This window comes from Rhinolophus sinicus, chromosome 17 (genome assembly GCF_057876585.1).
Source record: "Rhinolophus sinicus isolate RSI-liver-muscle chromosome 17, RSI-T2T, whole genome shotgun sequence".
NCBI classification, from domain to species: domain Eukaryota; kingdom Metazoa; phylum Chordata; class Mammalia; order Chiroptera; family Rhinolophidae; genus Rhinolophus; species Rhinolophus sinicus.
The window spans coordinates 195,026,488-195,047,592 of record NC_142517.1 but is presented as its reverse complement, the minus strand read 5'-3'; the positions used below and the strand labels follow the sequence as shown (position 1 = coordinate 195,047,592).

At 46.1% G+C, this 21,105-nt stretch overlaps 1 protein-coding gene across 1 annotated transcript in view; it reads right to left on the bottom strand.

Annotated features, from left to right (window-relative positions):
- Window positions 1-12,478: 12,478 nt before the first annotated feature.
- The window catches only part of XRCC5 (X-ray repair cross complementing 5), an 82,374-nt gene continuing 73,747 nt past the window's right edge, over window positions 12,479-21,105 (bottom strand). Inside the window, exons 20-21 of the mRNA XM_019727052.3 lie at window positions 13,502-13,576; window positions 12,479-12,729 (exon numbers count right to left, since the gene is read on the bottom strand). Of these exons, the coding sequence (XP_019582611.3) occupies window positions 12,715-12,729; window positions 13,502-13,576 (90 nt within the window). The 3' untranslated portion in view covers window positions 12,479-12,714. The remainder of the gene's footprint in view (window positions 12,730-13,501; window positions 13,577-21,105) is intronic.

Sequence of the window (21,105 nt, the reverse complement as noted above, 5' to 3'; positions counted from 1 at the left end):
TCAAAAACCCCAGTGATCCATTTCTCTTTGACTAGGAGTTGGGGAAACATCAACCGTGCCTCCCTGAGGAGACCATGTGGCAAAGTGGCTACGGGCACAGATTCGGAAGCCAGACTTCCTAAATCTAAATCTGGCTCTCACCCCTCACTCCTTACGGGAACTTGGAAACGTTACTTGGTGTCCCTCTGCCTTGCATCAGTAGCTGGCACAACTAGTGTAAGGGATTGCTATCATCCTTACAAAAATACAAATTAAGCTTATAGCAGGTCACCCCACTGTACCATTTAATCTGATGGGCACATACCAGGCATAGAAACACTGCTACTGTTTTCTTTTCGTACCATCACCACGGACTGCCAACTCGGGGAAAGACTACTTTTTGAGAGTTTCTGATTTCATAGTAAGAACTAAGGGCACTTCATCACTTTCCACGCCAGTAAATAGTCATGGTGGTGTGATCCAAGAAAACAGGCCCAACCAAGCAGTCCCTGTTCACTGTTTTCTGCTCAACAAAAAGGGAGACGTGTACCCGAGTACAGCAGACACACAGACCTTTTCCACAGATGAGGGGGCCCAGGCCTGCTCCCACGTGTGAACACACGTAGGGTGGGTGGCCCGGCTCCCCAGTCACACCCTCAGAGGTCAGGCTGCAGCACACAAACTGTAATAGAAAGGAGGGAGACTGCTCTGTAGACAGAACACAATTGCCAACCCAAAGGGCGGGATAAACACAGTAGGGGACCCAGGTCAACTAGACACAGGGCAGGCGCTTTGAGTGACTCAGGTAAGGCTGTGGGAGGGGTTTCGGGTACCCTGGAGACACTGAACGCACAGGGGGTAGGAGTCAGGAGGCCTGGGTTCCAGCCCGACAAGCCGAGTAACCTTCGGCAAGCTCTCTACTCTGCTGGTCCTCAGCCTCCTCAGCCAAGGAGGGGACAAACCAGGTCCTCTTCTGTCCCTTCTGGCCGTGACGCTGTGAGCCTCCCCTGGTTTCACACTCGAGTGGCCATGCTTGTGACCTGCTCTTAGTCCTGTCACGATACACTGTAATCCCCCAAGCGAGCACTACATCTACGATAAGACCCAGCTCCTATATCAGACGCTGCTTAGAACCTCAGACCTAAATTAGCCCAGTCAAAGCTTTTTTATTTTTCCTTAGCAGTGGCTTCTATGCTGGGCCTTCCGAACTTAGGTATTTATTTATTCATTCTTCCATTAATTCAACATTAAATTCTTGTCACTTATAACATGGTGTTGGCACTGGGGAGAATGAATGAGACAACCCAGGGCATAAACTCCAGCAACTCACCCAGAGGGCATGACCTCGGACCTCTGAGAACAGGTGTGTCAAAGCTTCCTGTCATGCCCCTGCTTAAGAATACGTGGCTTCCTCGGGTCACCCTGACTTCCTGAGTCAGGTGTGTGCAGGGCGTAGCAGAGAGCCACGCCAACCTCTAGCGCCATCTAAAGCACCGTGCTATCCAGGCCTCTTCCTCGGGCGTGAGTCACCGTCACCTTCCGTACTGCACACCTTCCCGCTCTCCTTCAGGACTGTGGATGGTCTGAAACCAAAGCATTTCCAGAGATTTTCCCCAAACTGCACGTTTCCTGGACTCTGGCCTCGGGAGCCTCTCTTCCCAGAAGCCAAGACGGCATCCCACTGACTGAGCCGGATAATAAATGAGTTCATTACTTCAGCTGCTGGGGCCCATGACAGCCCATCTGCTGGCAAGATTAATTAAAACTTTGACTGGCGATGGAGGTGCCATCTCAGGGCAGGAAAGCAATTAATCGGAGCATCTTCCAGCCGATCATTTCTGATGAATCCTAGAGAGATCGACACTAGAAAGAGAGAGCAGGGTCTCCGTGGGTCGGTCCCATTGCCATCTTCTCCTTTACGTTCCCTGCTGGGTCCCCTTCCTGGGAAGCCTACTCTAAGTGGAGGTGGGGGGTTGGAGCCATAGCCTCACATTCTCCACGTGGGGCATGGGAACGTTTCCTTACAAGAGGGTTTTACCTTTCCTCCCCGGACTGGAGAGTGTTGGGGTTACAGAGGGTTTCATTCTCCTTTCTTGCCCTTTGCTGAGCACAGTGAAACCCCCACTTTCCCTCTGCATGCGGAGATGTGCTCATCACTGTTTCTGTTCTGCCAGCTGTGTGTGAAGTGAGGCTGCAATGGAAGTGTTCGGGGCTCTTCAGCCTGTGGTACCAGAAGCCGTGCATTTGGTGGGATGTGGGTGCTTTCCTGCTCATAAGGCTGCTCCTTTGGTCCCCAACTGTCTGTGATGGGGCAGGCTTGTCTGTCAGAACCCAGAGGGAAAGGACTCTCAGACTCTGAGGAGGAGCTCCCACCACCTCTGGGAAGACAGAGGCAGCACATTTGTCCTTTTTCCTGCAGCCCACGGGTCCTAGGATATCAGTATGAGATCCAAGGTGGGCTTCTCACTTGAATGAAGCCATAGTAGGAACCCCTTTGTGTCCTCACAACCTAGAAAAACTGTTTGGTCTTTGGTCTACAGAAATTCTGTGGCTGTTTGTGTGTCACTTCTTCCTCCACCTCTCAGCCCCATGCTCTTCTATGACCCCTGAAACTCACTCTGGTGGTAACAGTTTAAATTATATGTTAGGAGCAACTTCGTTTTAACAAAGACCAAAGCCTTGTGCTATAGAAGTGAGGGATGCACTTTCAGAACAGGAACCAATGAACACAGGGAGGCTGCTCTGGGTCCTTTGGACCTCCTAGGAATGAACTTAAACACTAACACATTCGATCAGCCCCCCTTTTTCTATATTCTCAGCACTACCCCTTACCAGAGTTGGCATCATTTCACCGTATCACCAGGAAGAAAGTGGGGTGCAGGTCCCTCCTCTGGGTGGCACGTCATGTGAGACTCTCCTACTCTCAGGAATGATGTCCTGGAATCAAGTCTGATCTTGAGTTAACCCATATGTATACTTGGTTGCTTCCAATTGGTGTTTGTGCTTTTTGGTACCATGAAGGGAAAGGAGAGATGACCTGGAGACGAGAGATGGGAGTGGGCTGTCAGGCTGAGTGCGTATTGAGCGAATATAGCTGAGAGGAGGGTGGAGAGGAAATCGGGGTCGTCCTTGTGGGACGCTGACGCACACCAACAGCACCAACAGCTGGCTCAAGTTCTCCCTTCTCTCCCGATTCACTGTGGGAACGTAAGGAAAAGTCTCCATGTTTCTGCCCACTTCTTTTACATGTCCATTTGGAGATTCTCTCTAGACTTCTTATTGTATGGGAACATGGTGGCAATCAGGAAAATTTCATGTGATAAGAGTTTTGAATTTTAACAGGGGAGACTCCTATCCCTTCGTTTCAAAGCCCCGGTGGCTCCCTGAGAAGGCTGGATGTGCTCAGTCTTGGCTGTTTGTCTGTTTTACGATGTACCTACAACAGGGTCCCAGCACATGGTAAGTACTCCATAAATACATGTGGAAGAAGTAAGTGAAAACGGAGGAGGAAGGCTTGAATCGTCCTCGAAGGCTTCATGTAGTCCAATTTGAATTGTTTTAAAGTCATGGAGCCCTAGGACCAAACGACATCTTACGTGTCCTCCCAATAAGGAAAATACTGGAGAAGAGGCTGCCCTGGTTCAAGGGCGTGTGAATGGAGCGGGGAGTTCCCTTGTTTGCCCCCACTCTGAATTTACCAAGCAGGACATGGGAGTAAGAGACTGCAGCCCGTGGAGCTAGCCCCGGCCCCAGGGGCCTCCTCTCCCGGTCAGGTGAGCTGCCCTCACCTCAGAGGCTGTCAGACCGCCTGGTGGACGAGCCTGAGGTACCCCGCCAGGCTACACGCCCCCTAACTCTTCTCCATCAGAAAAGCCCTACCTCTATCTGTCATCAGCATCAAGCTTCTACACAGGCTTCCATTTGAGGAAATGTCCATAAAAAAAGTCTTTACTGAAGCAGAGGCTGGTTTTGGAGGGGACTCAAGTGCCCTTTATAATGACCCTAAAGAAGTAAGAACAGCACACACGAGGCAGGGACCAGACGTGCACACTCCACCCTCTGCTTTGCTTGGGGGTGATTGTTTCATTCTCTGCAGTGAACACTCTTGCCTCACTGACTAGGATTTAATTCGGTAGGAGAAGTAGAGGACAGGTGAGGAGGAAAGAAGACAAAGAATGCCCACTCTGTCCCACCCAGCCTGAGAGGCAGAGACCGAATGCCTGAAGGAGCATCTGGACATCTTTTCTGCCCGCGTCCCCCCAGGCAGATTCAGAGGTAAATATTGCCCAGAATAGGAGGGAAACACAAGGTGTTGCCCAAACTTGGTGACCAAACTTGGCCGCACATGGAATTAGCAGGGGATCTATAACCACTACGGATGCCTGGCTCCTGTGTTCTGATTCAGTCACCAGGGCTGCGACCTGGGCGGCAGGAGTTTTTAGAGCTCCGTGGGTGATTCCACGAAGAGCAAAGTCTGGGAACCGCTGCACCAGGAGCAGGGATGCAGGCCTGCCTGCAGCCTCCCAATGAGTGGCCCCTGTGATTCTCAGCCCACTTCTCACAAAGTGGGGGCTCCAGGGGACAGGAACCCAGCCAGGACCGAGTTGCAGGAAGTGAGAAGGCGGGGCCAGCATATGTGCAGCCCTGTGGTTATTCTGCTCCACGGGGCTTCCTGCTCCACAGGACACAGGCAGAGGTAACACAGACAAGAACTTTGCGGGGGGCTGCAGAAAACATGTGGCAGACTACAAGCACTTCCTGTAAAGGGGGAAAGATGAGAGACATGGCCAAAGCAGGAGGGAGAGGGATGGGTGTCAAGGTGGGGCAGCGAGCGGCCCAGCAGCTTGCTGAGAGGAGTGGGAAGAGGCTGGGGCCCAAGCGAATCCAGCCTGACTCCTGGGCCGATGAGCACAGGCCCTTGACTTTGGGCCTTGGTTTCCCAGGAATCTCAGGACCCAAGACGGGTGGGAGAGAGATTTCCCACCACGGAATGGCTGTCAGGGGGTCCGGCTCTGGGCCATCCCTCCACTCCAGTCCTTTGATGGTTGCCCTGGTTTGGACCCGCATTCCCTCTCTTAGATGATTCCAACAGCTTCCAAATGGTTCTCCCTGCAATCTCTCCACCCTCTCTGCATACTGCTCCAAATAACCTTGCTGCCCATCTGAATTTCTCTTCTCAAAAACAGTTTTTCCCCATGCTAATTGCCCTGACCTATTTTTGCAGTCTAACTGATCACCATTTCCCATCATGCACTCACCCTCCAGCAAAACCAAACCACTTACCCTTTCCTGGACCTGGCCTGAACTCTGCTGCCCTCTCTTTGAACGCTCTCTCCTCTCTATTATTAAATTCTTGTTCCATTCATGGTCTGTCTTAAATGCCAAGTCTAGGAAGTGTCCCCGGTTACCAAGACTGAAACCAACCTCTTGTTCGGTGCCTCTGAAGCTCTTCTGGGGTCCCTTTTCTAGCCTTTCTCACCTCGTGGATTCTGGCTGTTCGTGAACTTCTGGAGGACAGGCAATGTTCTTCCTCTCCAATCTGAAGGGCCCATCAGTGTTCTGGACACAGCAGGGGCTCCACGCATGTTTATGAGATTAGTTTTATAGACAACGAACCTGGGACACATTGTCAGGGAAAGGCTGGGCACGTGGAACTGCTCGTGGGGCCCTGGAATATCAAGAGAGGCCCCCCTTTCAGCCAGCCAGGTGTTGGATTCGACTCCTGGGTCCCACGGGCAAACAGAGGACAGGGCCACATGCCTGGGATCAGACATCAGCCACGTGGTCTCTTTCCTCAGAAGAATTCACGAAGAAAAGGACACAAAGACATATTACAGCAATAGTAACAGCTCACTTGTATGGAACACTTTTATATCTACATTCTCAATCAATGCAGACACAGATTCTCTCTTCACAATTCAGCAGTCTGACCCTCTCCGCTCACACAAGATGCACAAATGTTCATTATCTCCCCATTGAGTGAGATCTCTCCCTCTCTCTCACACACACACATTTTATCACATTTATGGAAAGAATGGGACTGAAATCAAGTCCCTTCCATATTTCAGGTGATGTCCTAGGTATCTGACAGACACAAAAACACATCCCCCACCAAAGGCCTGCTCCATGTCTCCACGTGTGTCTAACTCAACCCACCTCCTTTCTGTACCACATTGCTTTCTTCTAACTCCACAGTTTTATTCTCTGCAGACATAATAACCAATCTTGGTGGCTGTTATGGGTTGAATTGTGTCCCCCACAAAAGCTGTATTGAAGTCCAACCCCCAGTACCTCAGAATGTGACCTTATTTGGAAAAAGGGTCATTCCTGCTGTAATTACTTAAGATGAGGTCCTACTGGAGAAAGGTGGGCTCTTAATCCAATGACTAGTTTCTTATGAAAAGATGCCCTCAGAAATGAATACAGCAGCCACGCATGGGAACGTGTGCTGAGATGTGTACACGCTGGGCACAGGATTAGGCCTTGTATGTGTAATGAGTGAGTGTACGTGTTAGAGGGTTTGAATCGGTGTACGCAAATATATCATGCTGGTAAAGTCAAGGGATTGTTTCTGCCTCTCTACCATCACACACACACACACACACACACACACACACACACACACACGGCACATGGCAATTTATGAACGGTGACTAAACCTCTTAGGATACTAATCAAAGTAGCCCATAAAAGGCATCTAACTCTGGTGCTGCTGGAGGACCCAGGGCCCAAGGGGCTGGAAAAAGGGGAGAAACATCTTTAAACAAAGGAGCCAGGTGAAGCCACACATTGCTGTGTGACCAGCCTGCTGAAGTTCCCAGACGTGAAACACACACACGTGAATGTGCAATGCGTGCAAATACGTCTCTGCCCACCTAGAACTCAAGATGCTTTGAGCTTTCTTAGATTCCCATCCCTCATCTCCAACACCCCCCAAAAGGCAGCTGTCCACTTTGTAGGAGAAACCAAGACGGCCTGTAGGAGTGATGCACCTGGAGCACAGAGCAGGTTAACGGCAGGGATGGAGCTGTCACCGATTAGCTAATCCACGTTGGGCTACTGGTGTCCATTTGTAGAAGGCAGAGCAGGGCATGTTAAAGCCACATAGATGCTGGTGCAGAGGAGGAAGAAATACAAAACTGGAAAGATTGATAACAATGGGACATATTTACTGTGCACTTATTATGTGTCAAGCATTTTATGTGGGTCATCCTTTTACATCCTAACAACTCTGGAAGTTAGGTACTATCAACATAAGCCCTGTTTGACAGTTGCAGAAACCAAGGCCAACAATGGATGAGAAACTTGGCCATGGTCACACAGCCAGGACAATGGTAGAGGCAAGATGTGAAAGGGTGACAGTCTGATTTTCAGCTGCCTTAGAATATCTGATGGAAATGAGAACGCAGGCTTGTAGCAGGAGAAGCAGCATGGAAAAAAAGTTGTGGAATCACCCAATGGCACAGTCTGCAGATGACTGAAGCCCTACATGATGGAATTGAAAGTCCATGTCTGTATTCCTTCCTCGCTGCCTCCCCCACCCCCCCAGTTCCCAGAGCTGCCCAGCGGGGCCAGCACAGGGCCTGCACTCATGGTGGGTGAGACAGCTGCACTTCCTCAAAGCACTCACATACGTCCTGGTGTTGGGAAAGCAACGTCTATGAGGGTCACGGCATGCTGTCCCAGGCAGGCCCTGGGTAAGGAGATGCAGGAGGCCTCAGTGTTATGGCAGGTGGTGGGAACCGTCCTGGCTCCATACGGAGGTTTGTACAGAACCTCTGGCTATGGCACAGGTGGCAGGGGGGTCGGTGAATGGGGGTGGGGTGGGGTGGGGGGGGTTGGAGGTACTGAAGTTTACTGCCATGGGCTTACTCTGCAGAGAGTGTTACTTCAATTGACAGATTTTAAATCTCAAATAAACCCACCAACAGCAAAATGGAAGATTAGAAGGGAAAGGCAACTTGTCTGCATTTACACAGCTAGTAAGTGAAGGAACTGGGTGACAGAGTGTCGACTGGCTAACCCAATATTCATTCCTTTCCCCTTCTTCCTGCACATTCTCCACTAGGATGGCTGAAGTAATATAGATCCTCTCACTTTCCCAAGCTTCCTTGGTGCTAGGGTTAGACATGCAACAAATTTCTGCCCAAAAGATTGACTGAGATCTTCCAGGCCATCTTGCTCACGGGTAAAATGTGAGCAATTTCATTTTTATTCTGTTGCGTACAGAGGTTAAGGGACTAAGGCCACATAGTTGTTAATTGCTAGTGACATTAGAATTTAATAAACCTAAGAGTATCTAGTATCCATGTGATGCTTTGAAGCATTACGCCATCACACCTCTAAACAGCAGAAAGGAGTCAGTGCGGAATTATGTTCAGGTGGAGAAAAGGGGCATTTCCTTCCTCTCCAAGATGACCACAGAAAGCCCATACTATCTAAGCAGGGACTGTCAACTCCAGATTAGGTGGACTGACCTACGTGGGGGTGAAAGTGTGTGCGTGCGCGTGCGCGTGCGGAAGCCCTCTCTCCTCACCACCCTCCTAATATTCCCCTGCTCACTACAGGAAGGGGGACTTACAAATGTGACTGGTGCCTGGGCCATAGGTATTAGGGGTCAACCGCTAATAAGCTATATGTGTGATAAACTTCAAATGCATTTCTACTTTCTGCTCCACGCTGCAGCCAGGCAAGAAAGCTGGGGCCTACTCTTTCTGAGCAGGACCGACAAGATGGTCTTGCTCGATTTCAAGCACGGCAGCCAGCTGGTGGCGAGATGTGGATGGATGTAGGAGGCAGACTACAAACCCAAGCCAAGAGCCACACCTAGCTGTTCCTACGCTGATTTCCATTTTGCCTTTGCTCCTCGTGTATTTAAACTCCAGCAGGCAGTTAACAGGAGGGGTGGTGGGCAGGGCAGAATATGGCCATTCTTTGGGCCCTGGTTTTGATACTAACATAACATGGTCAAAACCTATGGGGACCATAATCTATAGGCCATATCCGGAGGACACTTGTGAGAGTGAAAGAGGGTGGTACTAATTATGCCAGGACAACAATTCCCAAGTAAACTGGAATGCATGGTCACCTATCAAAACTATTGAAACCTGCCTTCAGTCCTAACTCCCTATCTTGATCACACAGACTAATTTTCATGTAATAACTAGGTAAGAAAATCTAAGTCCAATAGCAATAGATAATGATGAAAACTACCACTGGAATGCTCAACGTTCTAAAAGAAATACGATGGAAACAGAGACAGGAGGCAGACCTATTAAAAAGTTCTGCCCATGCCTTCTACTTTGAGTTTTCATATCATAATACCATAATGCTTTCCTTGTGTAAAGCACTTTACAGTTTACAAAGTATGGTCATGGGCACGCTCTTTCTTAGTAAGCCTAGGAGGCAGGTTTAGCATCTTTGACAGAGGCCACACAGCAAGCAGCAGAGGCAGAATTCGAATCCAGGACCTGGGCTGCCCTAGTGTTGTCTCTCTACCCACACTGAGTCCCCTCCTGGCATCTACTCCAAATGAGCTATCAGCCTGTGTTCTGAACCTAGACTACCCGGGGGAACGCAGACAGTACAAAATGAGGCCAAGGTGAGATAGTGGACCAACAGATTATATGTTGCCTGAATCAAAATTAACTGTAAAGCCAGTCACTAGCACTGTATGTATTCAAAACAGAAGTATATACGTGTCTATTTATTTTCAAAACAAACTATCCTGGACTAGCTGAAAAACTGCCTGTCCCAACATGGCTTGCTGAAGAATTTTCCAAGATTCTAAATTTTCTATGTAAATTAACTGGCAAAGGATTAAACTCCAACATTTAAAATAGTGGTTCTTACCAAGGGGGGCAGCACATAGCCTAGAGGGGGCGTTAGGGTTGTGACTGGGGCACGAATGCCCCTCTATCTCTCCCTCCTCTGTACGTCAATAAACGTAGTGACACAGAAGACGACAGTGTTGACAGTGATTTCCAATTCACACACATACAAGGCCATTACTTGTGGGACTAATGGGCTCTGAGGACGACTAGGAGAACCTGACTGATGACAATGTACTCCCTGCTGCTCTCCCACGGCCCCCCTGGGCAGCACACCTAGTTCTATAGATCTGCAAATCGCAGGCCAACAGAACCTCCGTGTGGTCAATCAAAACATGATGCCCTTATAAGACTGGTGTCCATCGGATACGCTACAAAATCTTTACAACATTATTGATTACATTCCCCAAACTGTTTAGTCTTATTAGGGAGACCACTTCATGGGCGGTGCAGATTCCTGACCGCAATGTACACCTGAGGCTGAATAATAATGAACGTCAACTATAATTTTATATATATGTGTATATATATATATGTGTATATATATTAAATTATAGTTGACATATATATCTATATCTATATGTCACAGGATGTGGAGTACAGCATAGGGAATAGAGTCAGTGGAATTTTAACAGCTATATACAATGTCAAAGGGGTCGTAGATTGGGGAAAGGGGGTTATCTCTTTGTGAGGGGTGTAAATGTCTAATTATTACATTGTTTTGTACACCTGAAACTATTTTTTTTAAAAAAACAACCCATGATGTCCTTAAGATGGAAAAAGTCAAGAACCACATGACTTCACTCATATGTAGGATATAAAACTGAAAGCAACAAACGAACAAACAAGACAAACAAACAAAAACTCATAGATACAACAGGATGGTGGTTACCACAGGGAAAGGGTGGTGCAGGGAGGAGGCATAAGAGGGTAAAGGGGGTCATATATACGGTGACCGAGGGAGACTTGACTCGGTGGTGAACACACAACGCACTAGATAGGTGATGTATTATAGAACTGTACTTAAAACCTATATAATCTTATTAATCAATGTCACCCAATGCATTTAATAAAATTAGAAAAACACACAGGAGGCCCCTACTGAGAACACTGTGCTCTGACCAAGTCTACACAGCACATGCATACTGCCTACATGAAACAGATTTAGAAATTACATGGCTAATTTAGTCCTTTCTCTCCCTAGCCTACTAAACTCATTTCTTCCTGCAGGTATTCAGGTAATTTAGGTAAAAGCAGGACTGGGGAAGCAAAAATAACCCACTACATACAACATAAGTCAAAAAGTATCAGAAGATCTAAAGGATTAACTTGATTCCAACTTTTCTTGGTTTGACAGAAGGATTGTTTTCAAAAGGAAATTCCCCAAACTGCCTAAGACAGGGACGCTTCTGAGGCCATACTCACTGACCGATTCATACTGCCAGGAGGAACGGAAGAGAATAATGTAGAATTTTAGGAACACAGTTTTCCCTCTTGATTCTATGAAATGTCTCCGTTTTATTTATCTGAGTCACAAAAATCACTGGGCTTCAACTATCGAACTGGACAGTGAGACCTGGCACCCTGCATTGGGGTTGCTGTAAATGGGCACCTGGACGTCGAGACTGACTCACGTGTGCACAGCACTGAGGGGTGTCCTAGGGGCCCAGTACACCGCTCCTCTCTCCCCTCAGGGCTGAACGCTGTTCTGCGTGCAGATCCGTTTTCAGGCAGTGCAGAGGGGCTTTCATCTCAGCAGAGCACGGAAGAATTCCTCTGCAGACGATTAGTAATGAACAACGGTCCACAGGAGGAGCACGTCATGTATCCCTTGGATGTTATGTTTGTAAAATGAAGTGAGTCAATGGCCATTTGTGGAGGTGCTGAGGACACATATGGGAGACTGGGTACCACAAAGGCTGTGACACCAAGGAAGGAGGGGTCAGAACTCGGGGGAGAAATGAGGTCAGGAAAAACAAAATAAGGGTTTTGCTATTTTCTTATTTTAGGAAAGGAAACATCATCCAGAGAGAAAGGAAAGGAGGCTCAGGTGGAGATGGGAAACGAAGTGTTTTAACACAATCCAAAACTTTCTCTCGGTGAAAACTCCAAGTACAGTAATGAAATGATATTAATAAAATCCTAACCACTGGTGGCGAATTTCTCAGTTTTTTCTTTTTTTTTTTTTAGGTTTTACTGATATGTCAGAGTTTGGACCAAAAGAGCATCTTTTCTTCACGAGAACACTGTAACTCACTGCTGAAAATGGGTATGCAAGAAAACTGTGGTCCCCTTCCCACCCTGCTAAAGGAATAGCACCAAATATATAGCCAAAGTAATGTGTGACTAAAAGGCTTCAATAGAAAGAGAAATGGGTCAGAACTTACCCATGATTTTCCAAACCCAGCTTTCTGTTGCTAGGAAACAAATGCCATTGTTTGATCAGGGTAAACTGTGATCGCTGTGAGACGAACAGACAACGGACTATACACCTCCTGGGGAGGACTGGAAACGCACCCATGACCAGGCCATAGTTCTGGGTGAGATAACTTCCTGAGGGCTGCAATCCTCACTAAAGCGCCCCGTCAGGAGGAAGTCCATTTTCCAGGAGGAAGCTTCAAAGCACATGTATTATATACGGAGATCAGTAAGACCACAAGAGAAATGTATCAATCAGAAAACAGTATCTCTTTATAAACGTGTATGGGGTCTAAATAGCCCTTATATACTCATATGTATATATTTACTACATAGAGAATCAGGTGATTCACTTCCAGGTAACCTGCAGGGACCAACTCCAGAGCTTCCTTCCGGCCGCCTTGAATGGCATCCTCCACGTTGTTCTGTGCAGAACTCTCAGCACGACAGTGATGGTAAAGCTCGCAGATCCCCACACATCCAGGACCTATATCAAGTCCAGCTGTAAACAGGAACAGTATATTTAGAAACGAACCAGGCCAACTTCAGACTGCGGCTTCTCTGGTGAGAAAGAGTTTAACGATAACGGCTCTCGTCACTGGTGGCATGCGTGGACTTGCACACTGATCCACTGCTAACTATGCTGGGAGTTAAATACCAAGCATCTCATTACAGTACTAAGAACTTCTCCACGAAAGGCTGACACTTTTTACTGGGCAGCTATCACCTGAGGCTTAAAGACAGAATGTTTCCACACATGAACGATGGATATAAACGCCCACACGTCTACGCAGCCTCCCAGGCATCCAGACACTGTGTGACCAGGTCTAAAACCCCCGAATGCCTGTCATCCTATTTTGTTTACATTAAGTTAACTGAGAACATTTAATAATTAGGCTTTTTACAGGCTGTTTTTGTCAACCCACACAAATCACATGTCGTATTGCTTATTTGGCTGAGAGCAATTGCAGTAAATTATAACATTCTGCTGTGCTACTACAGGAATAGCAGCCCCAGCTCTGTAGTCCTCTGAAGAAGAGGATTAAACTGAATGAATAACATAAGTAAAACCACTGAGGACAGGGATTTCCATTATAAAATCACCTATCTGATTAGATTTATAATGGCAATAAATAATAGTGAAGGGAGCTTCTGGTGTGCTGGAGATTGATACACAAATAAGAAACAAGTCTACAATAAGCAGCCTTCGTGCTACATTTACAGCTCAGAGGCTTGGGTCGTTAGAACACCTGGCATCCGTTAAAAGCACTTACTAAATCATCCACGTCACCGCCTTCTTCAAGTGCAGCTGCTGCGTCTTCACTTGGCTTTTCTTTGGGGGCCAGAAACTGTGAATATAGAGTCGGTCATGATACCAAAATGACATTTCCCTCTCTTTTGATGAAGGAACAGACTGCTAGCATTGTCATGGGCAAACCTAAGAAATTTGCTTAGCAAAATCTCACTACAAATGGCTCAAAAGAAACATCAGCTCGACGTCTGCTCCCTCACTTGGGCCTGGATGAAAAGACTAATTTTGAGGTTGAATAGTCCACCTAAACAGTCACGGAGAAAGTTCTGGGGAAGAGGAAGTGAAATGGCTCGCAGAGGCCGTGACAGAGTGGAGGGTCCTACGTCAGGCACTGAGAACACCTGAGATTCCCCTTTGCGCTTCCACAGGAGATATGTGAGCTCACTGGGGTTAAGAAAAGAACCAAACTCTCCAAACCAGTATGTCTTGGTCTCTTCTGAAGGGAGCATAAGAATCAAGGGTCTGAACTTATACAATCAGCGATTCTTCAACCCCTTGTGGACAAAAATGTAAAAGGAAAAACTTCTTGTAAATGATGTGAAACAAACAAAAAGGAGGAGCTTGGGAAGCGGTCCAATTCCTTTTCTGGAAATCCTTCAACTTGTGTTAGAAACTGAAAACAGGAAGGTGGATGAGAAAAAGTCTCATGCACGCTTCTGCTCAGCAGCAGTGGTCTAGACCCGGAGCTTCTAAGAGGCAGATAGAAAGCGAAGCAAGGGCCTGAGCTGAAGTGTGCAACATCTAGGAATGAAAACAAACTCGATTTTAAAAGCGTAGTGAGTACCCTTGAAAATCATTTGAACACCTGCTGTCCATCCTGTCCCTCCAAGAGACAGCAGCGGGGACCCTTTTTCTCCATGACACGTGGTAACTGCATCTCAGAGCTCAGTTTTATCAACCACTTATCTATCCTAACACCGGAGTGATCTTCTGGTAGCACAAGTACTGAAAATGGTCACAGAGATGAGCCCGTAGGAGTGAGTGTTTTTAAGAGGGGTCGTGGAAGGTGGGGCTGCCTCTCGCTGCCAGAACTGCTCAGGGCCAGTGTGCACGGAGCACGCGCGTCATGCGGCGAGCGTACCTGCCGGCCCACTTCTGCTCTCCTGCCGCTGTCTCCACCCAAGAGGGAAAGTGTAGTTACACTTTTCTCACTTTCTCAACATGAAAAAAACACAAGAATTGCTTTCCCTACACATTCCTGTTATTTTTATGGCACAACGGCCTCTAAAACCTAAAACTTCTAGACTAAAATCTGTCTCTAACAGATCAGTCACCCTCTGAATATCGGCTGTGCGCAAGTCTTAGGAAGCACGTGCCGCACGCCCTCCCACTCCTCGTGTGTAAGAGCTCACACGCACACTTAGAACGGCACCGTGGACGTGGCCAGGACGGTTTGTTTTGGACGCAGCCTCTCTTCTGAACTTTTCCCCCTCAGTCACAGCCACCTCACCATTCATTATCCTCAAGTTTGACTGAGAGATGAAGGGATTCATCTTTTTCTAAGGGCATGTGGGGTCCTTCCACAGCCGTCTGTTGTGTGCAGCATGGCAATCAGTGGAGTAAGAGACGATGTGAGCAGTGCTGTACAGCCTGGGACACAAAGGGGGCGCAGCTTCTTTGTCATTAATCTATTTATTCTGGTTGGTTATTAATAAAGATAGCTGAGGGCCAAATACAGGTAAACGAGTAAGGAACCCACATATGTATTTGCATACGGTTTATGTCTAAAGATTAAACCTATCCTAGATTTCCAAATTGATCGTTATGATTCTCCTAATTACTAACATCATTAAAAATCATTTTTATTTTGTTCCTTTTCTCATTGTCATTAATCCCCACATGATTCTCCCTATGTCAGGAATATACGGCTAAAGGATAAGACATCCAACTGGGGTGAAGAGAATAAAAAGTAGAACCATGTCTGCCATAAGCCTCTGTGGGGCCACAAGTGACCAGCACCTTCTGAACACAGACAAACTCTGTGGCCTGAAGGGTTGGATAGTCTACTACATCTGTGATCACCCCTGAATAACTTGGTACGTGGTAGGCACTGATTGATAAATCTAGAAAACCCCTTGGCTTTCTAGTTGTTTGGCACACAGCCCTAAAAGTTCCACTTCCCTTTCCCGCCCCTTTCACACTACAATTACAAAATAAATTAAGTTAGGACTGTCTACACAGTATGACCACGGTGTATGTAATTAAACACAAATGGCACATCTCCGGGACTAGGCCAAATCCCTAGGAAGAGAGGAGCAGCAGCAAACAAAGTGTCACTTCCGTCAAGTGTGAACATCTGCAACTGATTTTCCTGATAGATCTGCTCGGCATTTCTGGGTAAGCTAGTGATGGCTAAACGCTGGGCTGCCATCTCATATCCTGCTGAAGCCCCAGGCAAGGCTGAGCTCTTGCACAGATCACTCCTCACCATCAGAGTTTTAAACTGCAGTTTCCAGGCTGTGCAGTGACAGAGAAGCCAGAGACACAGCAGAGAAGTCAGTGACTGGCTGCTTTCTTTGTAAAACCAACAGATTCTCTGGAAGCATCAGGAAGGGGCAGAAATCAACTCTCATCGTGTGTGTGTGTGTGTGTGTGTGTGTGTGTGTGTGTGTGTGTGACCTCTGCAACATGCTGAAGAATTAAAGAATAAATAGAAAGGACACTTGTGTGACGCACTCCTCCTTCCTCAGAACACCATCATTTACTTGGGGCTACAAGAAAGAGCCTTCTTACTTGGAGATCTGTAGGGAATGGGTAGACTATTATTTTTCAATCCTGGCCACAAGCCAAGAAATGGATCAATAACCTCTGTATAGAAATTGCCATTTCTACCCCTCCATAAAACTAGAACCTAACAATCAGCTTGTGCTCACACCCTTACCATTCCCCAAATTAAAACACATGGCTTCCCGTGGGCTTATTCCAACACTATCAGGTGATTCCAAAAAAAAATCACCCATAATCCAGCTGTATAAAAGCATCAGGAAGAATAAAAGTCCACTTGCGTGTATTTTGTCTAAAATGACACACTCAAGCTTCGTTAATGCCACCTGTACTTTATTTCCTGTTACAAAGGCAATAGAGTAGGGCAGAGAGATCCTGCAGCCTAGCCTGTTAGAACAGAACCATTGCCTTAGCTGTCAGTTCCTCAGCAACCCTGGGCAAGCCACTTAACCCTTCCTTAACTAATTTTCCTCAAAAATAAAACGGGAATGCTACTACTTACCCTATCTAACTCATGGGGTTGTAGTGAGTCTCATGTGAAATGAAGTATGCAAAAATGCTTTCTGGTACTGTAGGTTTTATGTTCTAATTCCTAAGAATATACCCAATGTATGTGTACCAAATGGTATGTGCAAGACTATCCATAACATTTTTATTCATAATTGCCAAAGTCTGGAAATAATCAAATGTCCATCATCAGAAGAATGGATGAGTCAATTGTGGTATAACCATAAAAGGGAATAGTACACAGCTGTAATAAAGAACGAACAACTCTCAACAAAACGGGTGAATCATAAAAGGCATGATTCCCATTGTAAGATTAAGAGCAGGCGAAACTATTCTCAAGTGAGATATCAGAACAGAGGTTACCTCGGAGGCAGGGGAATTATGCCTAGGAAGGAACCAGGGAGCCTTTTGGGGTGACGGAAATATTCTCTATTTTGATCTGGGTGGTGGGCACCCAGATGTACAAATGTGTAAGAATTCATCAGGTTGCAAATTTAAGATTTGTGTATTTACTGTATGTAGGCTGCACCTCAATAAAAATTTAAAAATTATATCTTAAAAATATCAAGCTCTAAACAAACGTAAGGGAACACTGTGACATTTTCATTATTGCTTTTCCTGTACTCATGTAGAACAACTATACCAGAGATTTAAACCAGAAAAGGAAAGTAGAAAAACAGCAAAGGAAAATATGGGGTCCAACAGGGGCCCCAAGCTTGAGACAACTGTTCTCAAGAAACGATTCTTAAATTCTGATCTTATAATCCTTCATGGGACATTGGAGATCTCTTACACACTCACATACACAAAACGGGGTGTACTTTTGAAAGAGGGAGTGTGAGCATGTCTACGTAGGTGTGGCGAGTGGCATTCCACGGCGGAGGCATGGAGAGGTGGTGCCGTGGTGTGGTGGGAAGATGGCCAGTAGGAGTCCAGGGGTCTGGATGCTAGTCAGTTCTGCTGCCAAGAACTTGCTGCGAGATACCGAGCAAGTCAACTTCAGCTCTCTATAGAGAGCATCTGTAAAATGCCCAGATTGCTAAGCTCTGAGCATCCATGATGCTAAGGTGGAAAATCAGTGTCAACAACAATGAAGAAAGCTAACTTAGGTAGCTACAAGGAAAAGAAGTGCTAACAAGATGACTTTTCCCCCATAAAGCTTGTACCAAATGATTACTTAGGCACAGTTCAGCCTCTTGGAATCCCATGAGAAACAATACATCCACGTGACAAATCCTCTTTCCCCTCCGTGTTCTTAACATGGGGTCAACAGAATGGAGGACTGGAGGTCGTCCTACAATTGGTTTCCTGGCCAGTGCTTACTGTGACAGCTCAGATAGGTCATTTTACTTCTCAAGGCCCTAAGTTTCTCATCTATAAAATATGGAGTTTGCACTATATCAGTATTTTTCAGGTTCTGTTCCTTGAGGTCCTGAGAGTTCCAAGTCCTCTGGGCAGGGCTACTCCCTGAGTGCCATCCCACTGCCCACCAACTGAGCAGCACCACCTTTCTCTGTTTTACGTGTCAGGGTTCCTTGTGAGCTTTCAGTTTTAAAAATAAAAACTCAGCGAGGAGATCATTAGCATTCTTACTAGCTGAATAAAATTCTGTTCAACGTAAGCCAGTGTCCTTTGCCTTTGTTAAGACTGATTGTTTAGATGCTTCTAATGCAGGGCTTCATCAACATTTGAGGCCAGATAAGTCTTTGTTGTGGGGCTTCCCGTGCACTGTAGGATGCTTCGAAATATCTCTGGCCTCTACCCACTACGAGTCAGTAGCACACCCCCTGCTGTAACCACCAAAAATGTCTCGAGATTGCCAAGTGTCTCCAAGATCTCCTGGTTGAGAATGGTGTTCTAACCCTAACACAGATTAGCAAGAAGAAACTTAAAATAAGAAAAAGGGTTTTTGATAAAGAAGGTAAACTTCAAGTGGAGAACCAGCCTCTCCATTCATAGTCCAGGTCTCCTCCCGAGTGTGGCCTGGGCCAAAACACTTCCCAGATGCGCCTGGACTGTCAGGATGAACAGCCACACCTCTGCCTACCTCGTGCCTTGAGAGTGAACTGATGGGTGAAGGGCACGCAAGGGCTACAAAGACTTTACCAAACGTCAAATGTTAAGGGCATGTCTAATAATAACAACCAGAAATGGACAAAGTTTAGTGAAAGAACTGACAGATTATAATGATAATAAAAATTAATGTAAAGGAAGTAATATTTATGTTGAGGCTTCAAAATGAAATGAGCGGTGGCAGCACACGAGGCTCTTTAGCTCAGTAATCCTTCGTTATACCTCAGTCCTCAAGCTGATTCAACTGTGAGTCAAATACTGTGTGCTGGGCCCTGGGTGGCATATAAGACAGCAGCCCTGCCCTCTGGAAACTCACACCACCAGCTACGAGGTAGCAGAGGAGGAATGAGACAAAAAATAACTGTACACACACTGAGGGAGAGCTTGATCTGAGGCGGCCCGCAGGACAGGATGCCCGTAAGGGAACGGCAGGAACAAGGCCACAAATGTTCATCTCATGGCTACAGTTAGGCCAAATTAAAAATGCCCTGAAGTTCTATAAAGTCATTTGGCAGAAAATGTTGTTTGGGAGAGTAGTAAGAATACACAAGAATTTTCTTAAGCACTTTGGCGGAAAAAAAAGCATTTTGTTAAAAAACAGCTATGGTCCTTGCTTTCAGCAGTAACGCCCTGGGATTTTAGAAGCATGCTCTAAGATGCTGGTTATTGTCTCAGAAAGGGTGCCACGCTGTCTGCACCCTCTCTCCCATAATCAGTACTGTAAGTACGTCCGTACTCGAGAGTATGTCACTTAAGTGCTTTCCATTCGTTACTTTTACACCGGTAGGACAGTACTTCCCCCTTGAACTGGATCACTCAGGGCTCTCCAGAGGCAGTTGTGGGGGCTGGCAGATCGGAAATGTGGAGGGCAGGCCAGAAGCCTGGAGACTCAGGCAGAACTCCTTTACCTATCAACATTATTGAGGGTGATCTTCATTTAAAGTCAACTGACTGTGTTAATCACATCTACAAAATACCTTCACAGCAACTTCGAGACCAACAAAACTACCAACACAAGAACTGGACACCACAGCTAGCTAAGGTGACACACAAAATTAACCATTAATAGGGTGAAGGTTTATCCATCAGTTTTTGCTAAACAAGTAAAATTAGTCAAGGCAAATAATTTTAGTCAGTATTGCGTTAAAATAACATCTATTATCAAGGTGAGAGTTGAGTACATACTACCATTTTTGGAGGAAGAGGGGAGCATTATCTAAAGAAACGTACTTTTCCTTATAGCAGTACATTTAACCAAAGGTGTCACAGCTGAGTGAATCCAGAGTATTAGAGAGCAAAGAAATCGAAGAAGGGATAATGTGTTTCTTGCAAATTGTCTGAGGTTTGTTCTATGTTGACATGCGGTATCTTGTATGGACTTCAAGGGCACAGAGCCCACCTATTAGGACTTTTAAGTCTGATAACTAAGCTACAGAGAGGAATTTCAGTTCATGACTACATATGGGCGATGTCCTTCCATGATTCTAGTTTCAGCAGAACTCATTTCAATTGGCTGTGATTTAAGACAGTTTGAAAAATGCCACCATCTTTGAATACGGAGAAAACCCAGTAAACACAGGAGGGGCTGTTCTGATTCCCCTGTGGCACACACTGTGTCCCTGGCACAAGTATGCTTTTGTGTTGGCTTCGGTATCACATGAACCCTTCATTTTGTTTTTCACAGCCTTTGTATTAAAAATGTTTTTAAATGGCACCTGTTGATTTTTAGAAAGAAGCGTAGAAGGGAGAATGCGTTTACAGATGATAATGGGGAGGTTACTGAGATCCTGGCTCATGGAAGCTGCCTGCTGGGGGTCTTAACAGGAAAGACATGCTGCAGCTCTATCCCTCGGCCACGTTAGGGGAGCGTGATCACTTTTGACCGTGTACTAAAATATTCGTTTACATTGCCTTCAAAACAAGTGTCAAGTTTGGTCTCTTCTTAAATCAGCAATTAAGGAAACTTGACTATTATTAGAGAGTTAAAGAAGAATCCTTAGAGTACATTTAAACTCTTTCAAGATATTTACAAGTTATTGAATTCTTCAAATGTTGATGATTTAATTAACCAGGGATGTCCATTTAAAATGAAAATTAAATCATAACTTTACACTTGTACATCTTAAGGAGAGCCATTTCCCCCCAGTGTATTCTAGAAATGTGTGGATTTTTTCATTCTTTGCGAAATATAGGTTAAGTCAGCCAGCCCTGCTGCAGAAAGTTCTTCCATGATGTAAGTTTAGATATAGTCCCTTTCGTATG